This window comes from Gorilla gorilla, chromosome 12 (genome assembly GCF_029281585.2).
Source record: "Gorilla gorilla gorilla isolate KB3781 chromosome 12, NHGRI_mGorGor1-v2.1_pri, whole genome shotgun sequence".
NCBI lineage: Eukaryota > Metazoa > Chordata > Mammalia > Primates > Hominidae > Gorilla > Gorilla gorilla.
In genome coordinates, this window is record NC_073236.2 from 138,303,664 (window position 1) to 138,316,792 (window position 13,129).

The following is a 13,129-nucleotide window of genomic DNA, read 5'->3' on the forward strand; positions in this document are numbered from 1 at the left end:
TCTTCTTTATTAGTCTGGCTAGCAGTCTATCTAATCCATTTGTCAAACTGATTAACAAAATATGTATTTTGTTAATCTTTTCAAATTAATCCAGCTCCTGGATTCATTTTTGTTTGAAGGGTTTTTCGTGTCTCTGTCTCCTTCAGTTATGCTCTAATCTTAGTTATTTCTTGTCTTCTGCTGGCTTTTGTTTGGCAGGGTCATTTCTGGGCAATAGAATGTGCACGTCTTCAGTGTCAGTATGCACGGCCATGTCCCTGCCGGTGGGCTGGGCCAGGGTGTGCTCCCACTGCCAGCATGGGAGAGTTCTGTTTCCACACAAACTCACACATGAAACACATTCATAATTGTATGGACTTTTTTCTGGATTTAAATTTGAAAATATTATTTCTTGCTTACTTTTAATTTGCATTTTTTGTGAGTAAATTTGATATTTTGTATACTCTAAATATACTTCCCTAACAATAATTTGTGCCAATAAGAACTCCTAGCAAGGTCTAACAAGATTGACGTAATGTATTTTATTTAGAAATAAGAAACCTCCATGGAGTTCGGCACATGTTTTAAGAAAAAGCGCTTCCTAATTAGCTCTTCCTAACCGATCATGGTTGCTCACTTTTCTCACGTGGCCTGCATTTTGTTTGACCCGAGGCTGTGAACCATTTTTATTGTCTGCACATTTCTTTAAAAAGAAAATATGCAGTTACGTTGTGTTTGTTTTGCCTATTTCGGTGGTAAATAGAATCAATAGCCTGACATAGGAAAAATCAAGCAAAAACCATGTCAAACCGGGAGAAATTAATTGAGAATTTCTGTTTAATTGTGACAGCTCGACCCACTTTTGTAATCCAGCCACAGAATACAGAGGTGCTGGTTGGGGAGAGCGTCACGCTGGAGTGCAGCGCCACAGGCCACCCCCCGCCGCGGATCTCCTGGACGAGAGGTGACCGCACACCCTTGCCAGTTGACCCGCGAGTGAACATCACACCTTCTGGCGGGCTTTACATACAGAACGTCGTCCAGGAGGACAGTGGAGAGTATGCGTGCTCTGCGACCAACAACATTGACAGCGTCCATGCCACCGCGTTCATCATCGTTCAGGGTGGGTATCCATCCTCTGTGCCAGAGCCAGGGCTCAGCCCCATCCTCACCCCTCCACCAGCTCACGCTGCCATACCCACGGACGCTCCATAGAATCTTCTGCCCTGTCCACTTCACTCGGTTTATTTTTATCCATTACACCCCCCTTGGACTAAATACAGACGATTGCAGTTTGTAGATTTTTGGAACAGAAGGCTCTGTAGTATGGGCTCTGTGTGCTGGCTGTCGTGTCTCTGTACCTCCAGCACCTGGCCAGCAGGAGTGTCTGTCAGATAAGTGAGAGAGAGAGTGTGTGTGTGTGGGTGTGCACACATGCATGCACGTGTGCAGTAAGGTGGTTGATACACCTTGCAGACAGCTTTGAATCCTTCCCTAAGATCAGTTTTGGATGTAATCTGGGAGTATTCATCGTTTTACGCCATCTGCCATGGATTTCTACATTGCTTAATTGACTGTAAAATGAGTTATTCTTGTGAAGTGGGACTTCGTTGGAAAACATTCAAACAATACAGAAGTGCAAAAGATAAATTATTAGAGATGATATTAGAGATAGAGCAATCATTTCCTTCTGCCAGCCTCTCTTCAGCCCTTTCTTGTCTCACTGGCAATCTGTCGAGAATCTTTCTGATTTTCTTTGCATGTACAGCAGTGCAACTGTGTTACATGGATTTACTTTTTTTGTGGCTGTTACTTTTATAAAAATGGAATCATACCAGACAATACTATTCTGTAAGTTATGTTTTTCATCCAGGGATAATAACCACTATCATCATACACAGCTATACCAGATGGCATTTTTTTAAGCATTTGCAAATATTAGTTTAGGGTGAGGATTGAGAGGAATTGTTCTAAGTCGGCCTGGTGTCCACGAGCTGCAGTGTGGCCTCATCCGTGCCCCGTGTGCATTGCAGCTGGTGGTGTGGTTGAACGGTCTTTATGTGCTTTCCAGGGTGATGCTGAGAACACACCCATCCTTCATCTTCTTTCTGTTTTGCTCCCATCTTCTCCTGTGCCCTCTGCCTCTTTCTGACTCTCGTTGTAGACATTGCTCCTAATGGTCAGATGTCTGCCAAGGCTGTGGTCATTTTCTTGGTGGCGTTTTTACCCCAGGCTGTTTTTTACATGTCCTGTTTCGAATGCTTTCTCTCCGGAAGCTCTTCCTCAGTTCACTGTGACGCCTCAGGACAGAGTCGTTATTGAGGGCCAGACCGTGGATTTCCAGTGTGAAGCCAAGGGCAACCCACCGCCCGTCATCGCCTGGACCAAGGGAGGTAAGACCCAGGCCCCGGCCCTTTGCCGGCTCCCTCCGCGGCCACAGACACAGGAAGCACACATTTCCACTGTGCCCAGGCAACCCCAGCGTGTTCTGGACAGGGCTGAGCTGGGACTGGATTCCACAGGACCAAGGCACTGGGAAGCGCAGAGGTGTCTGCACACCCCCCGCGGCTTCCTGTCCATGCATGGCCGTCCCTCATGGGCATCATGGCAGGAAACTCTGAGAAGCTCTGTCATTGCGGAAGAGACTTGGGGTTCCTGCCTTTGACTCCCTCACACCTGCCTTGTTTCAGATAGTCTCTAGGATGTGCTTTTAAGTAGCATCTTGAAGGAATCTATTTGCATGGAGGATAGAATTTTCTGGAAATAGTCATGGAATATATTGAAACAGACGAACAGCTTTTGCTCTGACTTTGCTTCCCAGAGCCCTCACTGTTACCTCCCCATTCGGCATCATGATCTTTCATCACATTCTTTGCCTACAGTCCTAGCCCTCTTCCTTCAATGGGAAAGTCGCTGGGCATGTTACTGCATAAAGGCACAGCCTGGATGGGGGTTGGGGTGAGGGCAGGAGCTGAAACTGCTGGAGAAGGAGCTACGCAGACCTCCTGGTTCCTGTCCTGGGATGCAAGCAGTGACCCCGAGACATCCTGGCCACTCCAGCTTGCACCAAATGGCCAGCCCATCCCTTCAGCCCTCTGAGGGGCCCCACCCAGGGCTCCTGAAAGTCTTTGGGGAGGAGGCTTGTGCCTGCATCACACGCCCTGGATTTCCCTTTTCTCAGGCAGTTATGGGCAAGAACAGGAGAGGTTTATCCCGGAAAGGAACGCGCTGGGGCCTCGCTTGACTCTTCGTCATCTCCAGCACTCAATCCTCTCCCTGGTTCTCCCAGCTGGCCATCCGCCCCCCTCTGACTACCCGAGTCCCCATGTCCTCCTGGCCCCCTGTGTAGTGCTTTTCCCTCTGTTCTCTGCCACTGTCAACCCCTCTGTCTGAGTTACGGGTGCGGGGACGTTCAGGTGTCACCATGGTGTCTGCTGGGGAGGCAAAGATTTGCTTATGCAGGGCCAGGCCAAATTATCCGGCGCCCCGACCCAGGTGGAGACAAGCTTCTGTGATCACGCTGTCAGTCTGAGAGCAGGAGTTCTCCATACGTCCGAGTGTCCAGTGTAACGGACCCATGCCCTTGCAGGGAGCCAGCTCTCCGTGGACCGGCGGCACCTGGTCCTGTCATCGGGAACACTTAGAATCTCCGGAGTTGCCCTCCACGACCAGGGCCAGTACGAATGCCAGGCTGTGAACATCATTGGCTCCCAGAAGGTCGTGGCCCACCTGACTGTGCAGCCCAGAGGTAGGTGCCAGGAGGTTGTGGACTGAATTGATTTTCTCAGATCGGTTATCAGGAAACACAGATTCTGCAGCTGACATTAGTGTTACTCTTCGTTATAAAGCGTTGGCTCTTCTCTCTGCATTTTATGCACCGTCATTGTGCTTGTGCGCCCAGGGTGTCTGCATAGTAGCTCATTCAATCTCTGTCCCTTCAGCGGGTGAAAACATTTGCTTATTTTTCAGTGATGGTTGTTTTGAACTTGGAAAAGAGTGACTTGTTAAAGTAAAATCTATCAGGTTTTTTCCCTTGGTTAATTAAGATTATTTTAGAAAAGGGTTGTTTCTAACTGCCCTTTCTGGGGTGGTTATTTAAGTAACACAGTCTAATCAAGTCAGCTCCCAAGGCACAGACCCCAGATGATGTATCATGAGGCCAAATCCAGTTTCTTTCCCGTCTGCCCGCTCATCCTTGGACCCTGGTCTTCGCCTTGTTCTTTTTGGAGGTCGCCTTTGCCTGTTCTCTCCAATGAGAAGAATCCCCGCAATCTCATATCCCTCCTGATAGAGTCAGCGTAGCACTGACTGTGGCCTCTGCAAGAGCGAAGGCCCCTGGCCCAGCCCCCGTGTTGCAGGCGCCCTGTGCTAACTCCAGTGTTAGCATGAGTGGCCCCCAGAGCTGAGTAATCCAGGTTGCCGCAGACCCTGAGCTTGTCATGGGGACCATGGGGAGTGGGGCAGAGATGTCGTGCGGGGAGGATAGGGCTGGATTTCCTTGCGTCCCTTTGGGGATGTCCTGAGACTGTGCAGACCTCTAGCAGGGGCTCCCCTCTGCCTGTTATCAGTAGGCTGTTGATGACCGGCCCGCCGGATTGGCTCTGTGTTTCTTGGGTTTGCCCTTTGCGTCCCTGACCTAGCAGGACTCTGGGTGCCTGTGTAGAGAATGCGGGGGTGGGATTCCTGAACGGCTCCCCAGATCCCAGCACTCAGCCACGCTCCTGCTCTTTCAGAGGAAGAAGCTCCCCTCTGTTTCCTTCTCTGAGAGTCGGGCTCTCCCCAGAGCTTGTTGTCCTCTGTGGGCCCTGCGGCACAGCATATGCCTGAGACTGCCCCACCATCGGTGAGGGACTGGGGGCTGGAGGACATGGCAGCCAGCCCATCCTGGACCCTGCGGCTGTCTGTCTCTGAGCAGGGAAGACACTGGTCACGCTTTGCTCTCCTTGCCCTGAGAGGTGGGGAGGCGGGCGGATCTTCCCTGGGACCTTTCAGGCTCCCCTGCCCTGTGCAGAGGCTGCTGGGAGGCAGAGAAAGGACCCATTCTGAAACTGACTGCGAGCTCCCAGCATCCCTGGGTTGGCCTGATGGAGGGCAGGGGATTTTGTTCTTCTGAAGTTTTTTGATGTAATTGACTTGTTCTCCTGGATTCTCTACATCTGCCTTCCAGTCACCCCAGTGTTTGCCAGCATTCCCAGCGACACAACAGTGGAGGTGGGCGCCAATGTGCAGCTCCCGTGCAGCTCCCAGGGCGAGCCCGAGCCAGCTATCACCTGGAACAAGGTAGGCGGGCTGGTGCCCGAGCCAGCCACCACCCAGATACAAGGTAGACGGGCTGGCACCCACACCACCCACTACCTGGAACAAGGTAGGCAGGCCAGTGCCCACACCCCAGCCTCCCCTCTGCTGTGGGGTGTGATGGGCTGGACAGCTGCTGCCTGCCTACTTCCTCTATAGACTTTCTGTAGCAGAAAGAAAAACATTCAGATCTTAAGCCTTGAGGTAAAAATACTCAGGGCATCCTTACTAATAAGAACAAAACAAACTTGGAGCATTCCATTTTTTTGATCTTTTCAATAACAAAAGCAAAGAAAAACCCTCTTATAGAACTATGGTCTCATCATCAATAAGGAAGGGTTTTCATCGTTATTTCATTTTTTTGCTGTTTTTATTAAGCTCAGTAGGAAAATGTGGGTAGCACTCACACACCATGACCCGTGTTTCTGTGAATTCCCTCCCGGGAGCACAGGGCCGGACACACTGGTCCCCGTGGAAGGAGAATGCTCAGCGGAGATGGTCCCGTCCTCCACCTGCATCCCTGCACTGCCCTGTGAATCTCTGTGTCCTTTTCTTCCTCGCCACACACACCCCAGGCATCTGCTCTTGTTCCTGCCTCAGCTGGGAGGTCACCTGTCCCTCTGTGTCTGCCTCTGAATCCTTCTTTGCCCTCGGCGCCAGTGCCCTCTCTTTCTGAGACATTCCTAGGTCTCTTTGTAGGGCCCCCCACCATAGCGGGTGTCTAAGGGAGCCATCATTGGTGCCTCTTCTCCTCACTGTGGAAAATCATCCTTGCCTCAAGCTGTCAAGCTCTGTTCTCCCAAAGAATGAAATGTGGGAAGAGTTTATCTCGCCAGCTTGGCATTGGGAGAACTGACCACATCTCCTTCCCTTTCCAGGCCTGGATGGATCTGAGCGCAGCCTGGGAGCTTCTCCGTTTGCAAATCCTAACAAACGGCTCCCCTCCCCCAACCCTAGGTCAGATAACTTCTGCTTCTTAGTCTTATTTCTAATACTGTTTTCATTCTGTTTTGCTCTAGGATGGGGTTCAGGTGACAGAAAGTGGAAAATTTCACATCAGCCCTGAAGGATTCTTGACCATCAATGACGTTGGCCCTGCAGACGCAGGTCGCTATGAGTGTGCGGCCCGGAACACCATTGGGTCGGCCTCGGTGAGCATGGTGCTCAGTGTGAACGGTAAGATGCCACATGCCCACATCTACCCACATGGTATCCACAAAGAAAGCCCGCAGGTCCCTAGTGTGGTCCCAGGCCAGTTGACTTAGGCTATTCAGGATTATTCAGAAGACAAAGCACCCTTGATTCCCAGGTGGGGACACTCTCCTGATGCATGGCCGGGCTGCTCGCCAGCCCCTCCCTTCCACTCAGGCACCTGGAGGCCCTGCTGCCCATCCACGGGGCAGAGCTTTGTCCTGCAGCCTGTCCACTGGGCAATGTCTTACCCTGCAGCCCGTCCACTGGGCAGAGCTTTGCTCCGGGGTCGTCCACATCTGTCCAGAAATGACCAGGTGTAATTTACAGTTACAATTTGGCAAGTGTGGTTGCTTGAAGAGATTCTGATTCCTTAGCTGTGGTTTCTCTCTCCTCGGGCTTTGGCCAGGAATGCTCTGGAAGCATCTTTCAGTGGGAACCTCTAGGTGCTCGTAGGCAGCCTTACGTAGATCCAGTCGGTGGTCCTAGAGCTGTCCTGACTCCATGCCTGCATCTGTCTGTTTGCATCCTGGTCCCCCACCACTTCCATCCCACTCACCCCAAGGCCCTTGGCATCTTGTCCGGGTTCTTGTAACAGAGGCCCGGGTCACTCTGGCCCCTGTTTCTCAACCTACAGACCCCATGATGCCCATGATGTGTCCCTGACCCTTCTCCATGTCTCCTGTGGCCACCAGGGTGACACTCACACCCTTTAGCTTTGCATGGAGTCTTTACGGTGTGACCCAAACCTGTGCCTCATCAGTGGTGTGTTCCCCACTCCAGCTGTGTCCCCCTAGAGTTAACAACACTCTGAGAACGCGCACAAACCCCCCTTCACGGGGTAAAGGACCCTCTGGCCATCACCCCACTCCCTGCCGGCGCTGGCCTTCCCCCGGGCCTCCACTGTGACTCTATTTTTGCCTTTTCCACTCTCATTGTGACTGATCCGCCTTCTCCATGGGACTTGTTAACAGACAGGAAGAGTGACCCCCACTCAGTGCCATGAACATGGCAGACATAAATGTGAACCGTAATGGAATTCCTCAAAGACTTTTAAGAATTATTTAGGAAAAGTCTTAAGTGACCTTATGTTCCCATTATATGTAGAGTGTGAAATGTAAAGTTGATGTAAAATTAAGTGTAAAATTAAGTTGATGAAACTTAAAAACCAGTAGATTATTTTAAATTAATATTTGTTTTTTGCTTGAAAAATGCTACCTTAACATGAATTAATTACGTCTGAAATTTAATCATCCACCCGTAATTCCATCCCCCAAAAACACCATCATTAATATTATGGTTGGATTCCTTTTCCTTTTATAAAAAGGTAGATAAAGAAATGCTTTTGGATTATTTTTCTGTGATCATTGCTTATAGAAAAACAAATTCAACTTAAACCATTAATAAGAATGAAATGTTAGTCATAAAATTATATAAAATTGTATGTCTCATTTATCTACCTATTGGCATAAAAATATTGCATTCCAAAAATTAGTAAATTTGGGCTCTGAGATACACACCAAAAAGTAAGGTTTCTACCTAGCTGAAATTCTTTTCAGCCATTTGAGTTGTCCATGTATACATACCTCAAATATGCAAAATAGCCAGTGAGCTCACCTAATCCACATGCCTGTGATGTTTGTTAGCGGTGAAATAAATCAGGCTGGAGATGTCCATCCATAGTCCGGTGTGAGCACATGTTGTAAGAAGATGGTTCAGAAGGGCCCTCGGGTTGGCCCAGTTATCACCAATAGTCGCCGCCACTTGGTCATTCGTTCAGCAAATGCCTTCGTGGGCTGGACTCTGTCCTCAGTGCTGAGCCAGGTGTGCCAGGCAGTCGGCTTCATGGAGTTAGATCCTGGTGGAGAGATGAGTAAGAAGCAGTGAGATGAGCAGTCACACTCAGATAGTGAGGAGTCCGTGAGGAACCGCAGCGCAAGGCATGGGCCGGAGGGGGGAGCAGAGGTGGTCAGCACTTGTCTGCGTATTGAATTCTGAGCAGAAGGAGCCACGGGGAGATGGGGGGTGGCAGGGGCAGCCTGGTCTGGGAGAGTAGAGGGGTGGGGTCCTGGGGTCAGAATGAGCCCGATGCCGGGGGGTGGGGAGCACAGGCTGGGGCAGTCCTGGGGGTCCTGGGGTCAGAATGAGCCCGATGCCGGGGGGTGGGGAGCACAGGCTGGGGCAGTCCTGGGGGTCCTGGTGCTTACTGGGCTGCTGAGTTCGACTGTCCTTGCAGACATACCGGGACGCCATGAGGAAGTTCCCAGCAGAGGAGCACCGTGAGCCAGTCTGCTTTCCTAAGACTTGGCTTGGGCTGTGGATGAAGGGTCCAGGGCGAGGTGTCGGGGAGGATAGTGGAGGGTGCTGGGTCAAGCGGGAGAAGGAGTGCCTGCACCCGGGCCCACAGCTGGGGTCTGCGGGGCTGGTCCCTGGGCTCGCGGCCAGTAGCAGATCTGAGGGGGCCTGGCAGTAGTTGGCTTGCACTGTGGGGGGACTGCTGGGCTCTGCCAGTGTCACCCATTGAGACCCAGAGACAGCTGGGGAGAAACCGGCCTGGGGAAGACGAGATGGAGGAGTCCTGTTTGAGCATGGAAAAGGGAAAAGCCTGGAGTGGGTGGTTAGAGCCATGAAGTGAGCTGCAGGGAGAGGTCAGGACGATGGTGTAAAGTTGGGAATATGAAGACAACAGCGTGAAGTGGAACCACACAGGGAGATGCTGTGGAGGACCAGAACACCCAGTCACTGTGCTGGAGCTCCAGCATCAGAGGCCTGGCGGACAAGGCAGAATGAGCAAAAAGACACTGAGAGTGGACGCACGCAGAGACTGTAACAGAGAGAGAGAGAGAGAGAGAGAGAGAGAGAGAGAGAGAGAGAGAGAGAGCCCACAGCTGAAATGGAGTGCTCAGGAGGAAGAGACAAGGAGAAAGGAAACCACAGTGAGGGGGCAAGTCCCAGTGAGGAGGGGGCAAGAGGGGGCAGGTTCCTGTCAGGAAGGGACTAGGTCTCAGTCAGGAGGGGGCACGTTCTTGTCAGGAGGGGGCAGGTCCCTGTCAGGTGGGGGCAGGTTCTTGTCAGGAGGGGGAAGGTTTCACACAGGAGGGGCTGGTCCCTGTCAGGAGTGGGCAGGTCGCTGTCAAGAGAGGGTAGTTCCTTGTCAGTAGGGGGCAGGTCCCTGTTAGGAGGGAGCTGCTTTCAGTCAGCAGCCAGGTTTCAGGCAGGAGGGCAAGGTGTCTGTCACGAGAGGGCAGGTCCCAGTCAGGAGGGGGACGTCCTAGTCAGGAGGTGACCGGTTTCAGTCGGGAGGCAGCAGGTCCCTGTCAGGAGAGGGTAGGTCCCTGACAGGAGGCCGCAGGTTTCAGTTAGGACAGGGCAGGTCCCCTTCAGGAGAGGACAGGTCTCAGTCAGGAGGTGGCAGGTTTCAGTCAGGTTGGGGCTGGTTTCTGTCAGGAGGGGCAGGTCCCTGTCAGGAGGGGGCTGGTTTCAGTCAGGAGGGGGCTGTTCCCAGTCTGAAGGTGACAGGTTCCAGTCAGGAGAGAGCAAGTTTCAGTCAGGAGGGGGCAGGTCCCAGGAGGAGGTGGCAGGTTTCAGTCAGGAGGAGGCAGATCTCAGTCCGGTGGGGGGCAGGTTCCAGTCAGTAGGAGGCAGGTCCCCCCCAAGTCAGGAGGGGTAAGTTGCAGTTTAAAGAGTTCGTGTCCCTGTCAGGAGCGGACAGGTTTCAGTCAGGTGGGGGCAGGTTTCTGTCAGGGGGGGCAAGGTCAGTCCCTGTCAGCAGGGGGTAGGTTTTAGTCAGGAGAGGGCAGTTCTCAGTCAGAGGGAGTAGAACCCAGTCAGGAGGGGACAGGTCTGAGGCAGGAGGGGACAGGTTCCAGTCAGGAGGGGGTAGGTCCCTGTCCGGAGAGGGCAGGTTTCAGTCAGAAGGGGGCAAGTCCCTGTCAAGAGGGTACAGGTTTCGGTCCCTGTCCAAAGGGGGCATGTTTCAGTCAGGAGAAGGCAGGTTCCTGTCAGGAGGGGACAGATCCCAGTACTGAGGGGGCAGGTCCCTGTCAGGAGGGGACAGATCCCAGTACTGAGGGGGCAGGTCCCTGTCAGGAGGGGACAGGTTTCTGTCAGGGGGGCAGGTCCCAGTCGGGATGGGGCAGATTTCAGTCAGGAGTGTGCAGGTGCCTGTCATGAGGGGACCAGTTTTATTCAGGAGGTGACAGGTTTCAGGCAGGAGGGGACAGGTCCCTGTCAGGAAGTGGCAGGTTTCAGTCACGAGGGGGCAGCTTTCTGTCAGGAGAGGGCAGGTCTCCGTCAAGAGGGGGCAGGTCCCTATAGAGGGCTGTGTCCCAGCAGCCGAGTGAAAGAAGCTTTTTTGTAAGGGTGTGTTGGGCTGTGTCAGCGTCTGTCAAAAGATTGGGTATGTTGAAGAAAAATGAAATCAACTTTGGATTTATTGGGGTTCATGTCATTGGGTGAGATGGTTAGAGCTGTTTTCATCACTAAAAATAAAAGTTGGTTGGAATTAGTTTATATTATTTGGTAAAATATCAACTAGGGACTTACTATTAAGCAGAAAAGAATGATAAGAGGGAACTAGAAAGAGGGCAGTAACTTTAGGGGTAGATAAGGTGTGTGATTCTGTGTGTGTGTGTTTCTTTGGTTTGGTGTGTTTGTGTATGTTGTGTGTTTGTGTGGTGTTTGGGGTGTGTGTGTGTGTTGTGTGGTGTGTCTGTGTGTTTATATGTAGTGTGATGAGTATGTGTGGTATGCTATGGTGTTGGTATGTGTAGTGTGTATCTGTGTGTATAGTGTCGTGTGTATCTATATGTTTGATGGGCTATGTGCGTGTTATTTATAAGGTGCTGGGTGTGTTGTATTTGTGTGGTGTGTATGTGTGTCTAATGTGATGTGTGTGTCATGTGTATCTGAGTGTAGTGTGATGGATGTGTGATTTTTGTGTGTATCTGCATATATCGTCTGTGTGTGTGTGGTGTGCGCATCATGTCCTATGTGTGGTGTGTGTCCGTGTTTAATGTGCTGTGTAGGTGGCATGTGTCAGGAGGGGGTAGGTCCCTGTCTGAAGGGGGCATGTTTCAGTCAGGAGTGGGGGCAGGTTTCAGTCAGGAGGGGGCAGGTTCCTGTCAGGAGAAGGCAGGTTCCTGCCAGGAGGGGCAGATCCCAGTAAGGAGGGGCAGGTCCCTGTCAGGAGGGGACAGGTTTCTGTCAGGAGGGGCAGGTTGCTGTCAGGAGGGGCAGATGTGTGTGTGTGGTGTCTGTGTGTCTGTGTATAATGTGCAGTGTGTGGTGCATACCTCTGGTGTGTTTGTGCAATGTGATTTGTGTGTGTGGTGTATGTGTGTTTGTGTGTACAATGTGATGTGTGTGGTGTGTGTGTATAATGTGATTGGTGTGTGTATAATGTACTATATGTGTGGTGTGTGTGTGGTATGTATCTGTGTGTGGCGTGTGTGTGATGTGTTATGTGTGGCGTGGTGTGTCTCTATATAATGTTCTGTGTAGGTGGCATATGTGTTTCTGTGTATATAATGTGATGTGTGTGTGTGGTATGTGTTTGTGTGTATAATGTGACGTGTGTATAATGTGCTGTGTGTGTGGTGCATGTGAGGTGTGGATCTGTGTGTGGCGTGCATGTAATGTGCTATGTATAGTGTGTGTGTCTGTGTATAATGTTCTGTGTAGGTGGTGTGTGTGCACCTGTGTGTATAATGTGATTGTGTGTGTGTGGTGTGTGGTGTGTGTGAGGAGGGAGTTGCCCTGTGTAATGATACAAGTCCACAGGTGAGAAGATGGGATCATGGAGGCAGCAGATCTTTAAAGAGGGGAGTGGGTTAGGATCCCGGAGTCCAGGGAGGCTGTGGCCTTTGATGAGAGGAATGGACGAGATCTGCTGGACACTGAGCTGTCTCCACAGACATCTTGTCTGCTGGGCTGGCCACACAGGGAGGCCTCAGTCCACACCTCCCACATGCTGTTGCATGTAGCGTAAGATCTTCCATGCTTCACATTATAACTACTTCCTGTCTTCTTGTTAGGTATAACATGATTTCAAAAGCTAAAGTCTGTAATTTTCATGCTGTCTGAAACAGCTTCTAGTAGAATTTGTGATAAAATAATTTGAGTTTGGGTTTGAAAAATAGAAATAACATTTGGAGAAAAGTATGCCTTGTGGCTAATGATGTAGTGTCTAGACATCATTTTATGAGTAATTGTGCAGTATTTTTCCTGGTAATACGCGACTTTGTATTTTTCTAGTTCCTGACGTCAGTCGAAATGGAGATCCGTTTGTAGCTACCTCCATCGTGGAAGCGATTGCGACTGTTGACAGAGCTATAAACTCAACCCGAACACATTTGTTTGACAGGTATCATGGGGCTGTAAACACGCTGACCCTCAAATCACTGAGCTTTAGGGTGAAGGTGGGAGTGATTAAAGAATGCATGCAGTTCTAGTATATGAATTTTGATTTGATTATCTGATGATCAAAATGTTTAAAAATCATGAACAACATGGGCATCTGAGTTTTCTGGGGGTTGAAATAACAGAAGGATGTGTGCTTTTCAAATAGAATTTGGCTATGATCCACAACCAAAACATTCTTTGAAAATTTCAACTCATTCCTTTGGCTTATGACTAAATGATTTGGCAAAAACAAATAGTTTAA

The 13,129-nt window shown here is 50.7% G+C and overlaps 1 protein-coding gene across 3 annotated transcripts in view; it reads left to right on the forward strand.

Annotated features, from left to right (window-relative positions):
* PXDN (peroxidasin) overlaps positions 1–13,129 on the forward strand; it is a 113,921-nt gene that overhangs the window by 78,604 nt on the left and 22,188 nt on the right. For all 3 annotated transcript variants that reach the window (XM_031006761.3, XM_031006764.3, XM_055378696.2), the window contains 6 exons: positions 830–1,102; positions 2,256–2,372; positions 3,569–3,727; positions 5,147–5,259; positions 6,294–6,450; positions 12,721–12,829. In XM_031006761.3, coding sequence (XP_030862621.3) covers positions 830–1,102; positions 2,256–2,372; positions 3,569–3,727; positions 5,147–5,259; positions 6,294–6,450; positions 12,721–12,829 — 928 coding nt within the window. The remainder of the gene's footprint in view (positions 1–829; positions 1,103–2,255; positions 2,373–3,568; positions 3,728–5,146; positions 5,260–6,293; positions 6,451–12,720; positions 12,830–13,129) is intronic.